At 70.1% G+C, this 3,109-nt stretch overlaps 1 protein-coding gene across 1 annotated transcript; it reads right to left on the reverse strand.

The window, feature by feature from the left end:
* Window positions 1–403: 403 nt before the first annotated feature.
* On the reverse strand, window positions 404–2,893 carry SOX17 (SRY-box transcription factor 17). The gene is made up of 2 exons (XM_029069427.1): window positions 2,417–2,893; window positions 404–1,800 (listed from the first exon to the last, which is right to left on the reverse strand). The coding sequence occupies exons 1-2, from the start codon at window positions 2,730–2,732 to the stop codon at window positions 893–895; spliced, it is 1,224 nt and encodes a 407-aa protein (XP_028925260.1). The 5' UTR covers window positions 2,733–2,893; the 3' UTR covers window positions 404–892.
* Window positions 2,894–3,109: the final 216 nt, after the last annotated feature.

Genomic DNA, 3,109 nt, shown 5'->3' on the forward strand with positions numbered 1-3,109 from the left:
CGTGCTCAAGGAGCGGACATCGTCAATTCCTTGGTCTCAAACACCGTACGAAACGAAGCTCCCAGGCGGCAGACGACACTGGAAGAGGCGCGATAAGGGGGGCCGAGGACTGTTTCCCACTGCGGTAATTTCGATCGCATCCCCTGGGGTTGTCAACCCTTCGGGAACTTATTAAAGTACACTATCTAAAACCACAACAGCCATTAAGACAATGGGGGCGATCTCGGTAAAGAACCGTGAAGATCTCGAGATTGGCCCAAAATAAACATTCATCTTAGCTTTTAACCGCAAACAAACAGCACGATTAACGCCCTTCGATATAATGGGATGGCGAATTTGGTCCACCGCTTTCGAATAAAAGGAAAGGCAAGGTGTTGTTTTTTTTTTAAAAAAAAAAAAAAAGAAAAGAGGCCAGATTTTATTTCGAAAAACCCCCAACCAAACTATACAAGACCTTCGCTGAACCGCCGAGGAAATTTGGGGGTGGGGGGGGGTGGGGGGCGGCAGAAAACGCAGATCGGACGCCGCGATTCCAGTTTGGGAAGGGGCAATTTTTCTTTCTCCCTCCCCCCCACCTCCCTTGAAAGATTAGGGAGGCCAAGTCAGAGTCCGGCTGGCTGCTTTCTCTGTAAACGGCTGGCTTGAGATTCGAGCCAAATAAATTACCATAAATTAAGGTCCAAGAGAGCCCGTGAGACAAATCTCTGGGTGGAAACACGCCTCGGGGGGTGGGGGTGACGAGAGGGAGGGTGGGAGAGGTCAAAGGATTTCCTTAGCTCGCGCAGGAAGTGTGCAACGCTGTTTATACCGCTGCCGGCCCGGGGCAGGGGGGGTGAAGGGGGTGGGGGGGAGAGGGGAGTCGGGGGAGACGGTGGCACGGCATCCCGTGTCCCTACACGTCGGGATAGTTGCAGTAATATACCGCGGAGCTGGCGTCCGACACGACGGAGGAGATGGCCCCGTGGCCGCCGTCCGGGAGGGCGAGGCCGCCGTCGTGGGGCGCGAAGGGCAGTCCCAAGTCGGGTTTGCACACGAAGTGCAGGTACTGTTCGAACTCCGTCCGGTCCAAGTCCGCCAGCAGCTCGGCCGGCTGGGCCGGGTCCAGGCCCTCCCGGCCGGGGAGCCCCTCCGGGGGCGGGGAGGGCTGGCCGGGCCCGGCCGGGGCCTGCGCCGCGTAGCCCCGCCCGCCGCCCGCCCCCGCGGGGCCCATCTGGCCGTAGTAGACGTGCAGGGGGCTGGCGGGGCCCAGCAGCCCCGCTAAGGCGTGGGCCGGCGGGTCCGGGCCCGGCCGGGGGTGGCCGGGGCCCGGGGGGGCCGGAGGGTCGGGGGGCCCGGGGTAGTCGGGCCCCGGGGCCGGGTAGCCGTAGGGCGCCGTCGGGCAGTCCCCCTGCAGGGAGGCGGCGAAGAAGGCCGGGTCGGGCTCCACGCCGTCCAGCGGGGACGCCTCCGGGGTGGGCAGGTTGTAGCCGTCGAAGTGGGGCCCCGCCAGGCCCGGGCAGTCGCGGAAGGGGCCCAGGGCGGGGGCCAGCGGGCCCGGGCCCGGCCGGTAGCCCTGCTCGTGGTAGTGGAGACCGAGGCCGTCCGCGGGCCCGCAGCCGTCGGGGCCCAGGCCCGGGCCCGGCCCGTCGGGGAGGCCGTGGAGGAAGCCGCTCTCCACCCGCTTCAGGCGCTTCACCTGCTTGCGCCGTCGCGGCCGGTACTTGTAGTTGGGATGGTCCTGCATGTGCTGGACCCGCAGCCGCTCCGCCTCCTCCACGAACGGCCGCTTCTCCGCCAGAGACAGCGCCTTCCACGACTTGCCTGCGGCGGGGGAGGGGGCGGGGGGGGCGGGGGGCTGGTCAGGGACGGCCCGGCCGGGGGGTGGGGGACGTCCCCCGGGAAGGGGCCGGGGCCCCGGGACTCGTCGGGGCGACGGGGGCCATCTGGGAGCCGGACAGGGGCACGAACGAGGCCCGGGAGGCCTCTGCCACTTGGTGCTCAGCGGGGCATCCATCATCGGACGGCCGGAACGGCCCTTCTCTCCCCCACCCCCCCCCCGCCCCGGGTCTCCCCCGGGAAGGGTCAGAGGGCCCGGGACGCGGGGGGCCATCCGGGAGGTGGACGGGGGCTGCGGCCAAGAACGAGGCCCGGGGGGCCTCTGCGGCCCGTGCTGGGGTCAGTGGGGCAGGTCCGGCCGGCCGGAACGCCCCTTCTCCCCCCCGCCCACCCCCATCCCGGACACCCCGGATCCCCCCCGCCGACAAGAGTCAGGTGGACCTTCGGGGTCCGCAACCCCGAGCCCGGTCCGGAGCGACTCTAGACCGCGGAAGGGAGCGGTCGGCGACGTCAGGACGGGTTTGGGGGGGTGGGCGGAGAAGGGAGACCCTCGCCCTCTCCGCCGTCCCGGTGGCGGGTCGCAGCCCCCGGCCGGACTCACCCAGCATCTTGCTCAGCTCGGCGTTGTGCAGGTCCGGGTTCTGCTGGGCCAGCCGCTTGCGCTCGTCCTTGGCCCACACCATGAAGGCGTTCATGGGCCGGCGGATGCGGGACTCGGCCTTGCCCCGGCCCCCGCCGCCCCCGCCGCCCCCGGCCCCCGCCGCGCCCCCCGACTCCCCCTTGGCCTTCACGTCCCCCAAGGGGCTCAGGGCCTCGGCCCAGGGGCAGGGGCCCAGGGCGGCGGGCATCATCATGGGCAGCGCGCACCTGGCCTGGCTCTGGTCGTCGCTGGCGTAGCCCGCATCGGGGCTGCTCATGGCCCCGCCGCCCCCCGCCCCGGCCCCGGCCCCGGCCCGCGGGCCTCCCCCGCTCGGGATCCCCGCGGTGAGGTTGCCGGACGAGGCTGGGGGGGCCTCCTGCCTCCCGCCCGGGATCCCGGCAATCCTGGGGTCGGTGTCCCGGCCCTGCAGACACGACCCTCCCAGGCCAATCCCTCTGCCGCCGCGCTCCCACCGCCGGCCCCATTTCAACAGGGACTCGGCCAATGGGGCACCGGGGGCGGGGCGGCTCTTGGGGGGACGGGAGCGGGGGAGGCGCCCCGTCCCGTCCGGTCCTTTTCCCACGTCCCCGCCCCGTCCTCTCCCGGGTCGCCCCGCCTCCTCTTCCACCTGCCAGGTGCTTCTTTTGCCGGGAG

This window comes from Ornithorhynchus anatinus, chromosome 7 (assembly GCF_004115215.2).
Source record: "Ornithorhynchus anatinus isolate Pmale09 chromosome 7, mOrnAna1.pri.v4, whole genome shotgun sequence".
Classification (NCBI taxonomy): domain Eukaryota; kingdom Metazoa; phylum Chordata; class Mammalia; order Monotremata; family Ornithorhynchidae; genus Ornithorhynchus; species Ornithorhynchus anatinus.

Coding starts and splice junctions, on each gene's coding strand:
- SOX17 (XM_029069427.1), bottom strand. CDS start 2,732: ATGAGCAGCCCCGATGCGGGCTACGCCAGCGACGACCAGAGCCAGGCC. Junction 1,801..2,416: donor CGAGCTGAGCAAGATGCTGG/GTGAGTCCGGCC, acceptor CCCCCGCCGCAG/GCAAGTCGTGGAAGGCGCTG.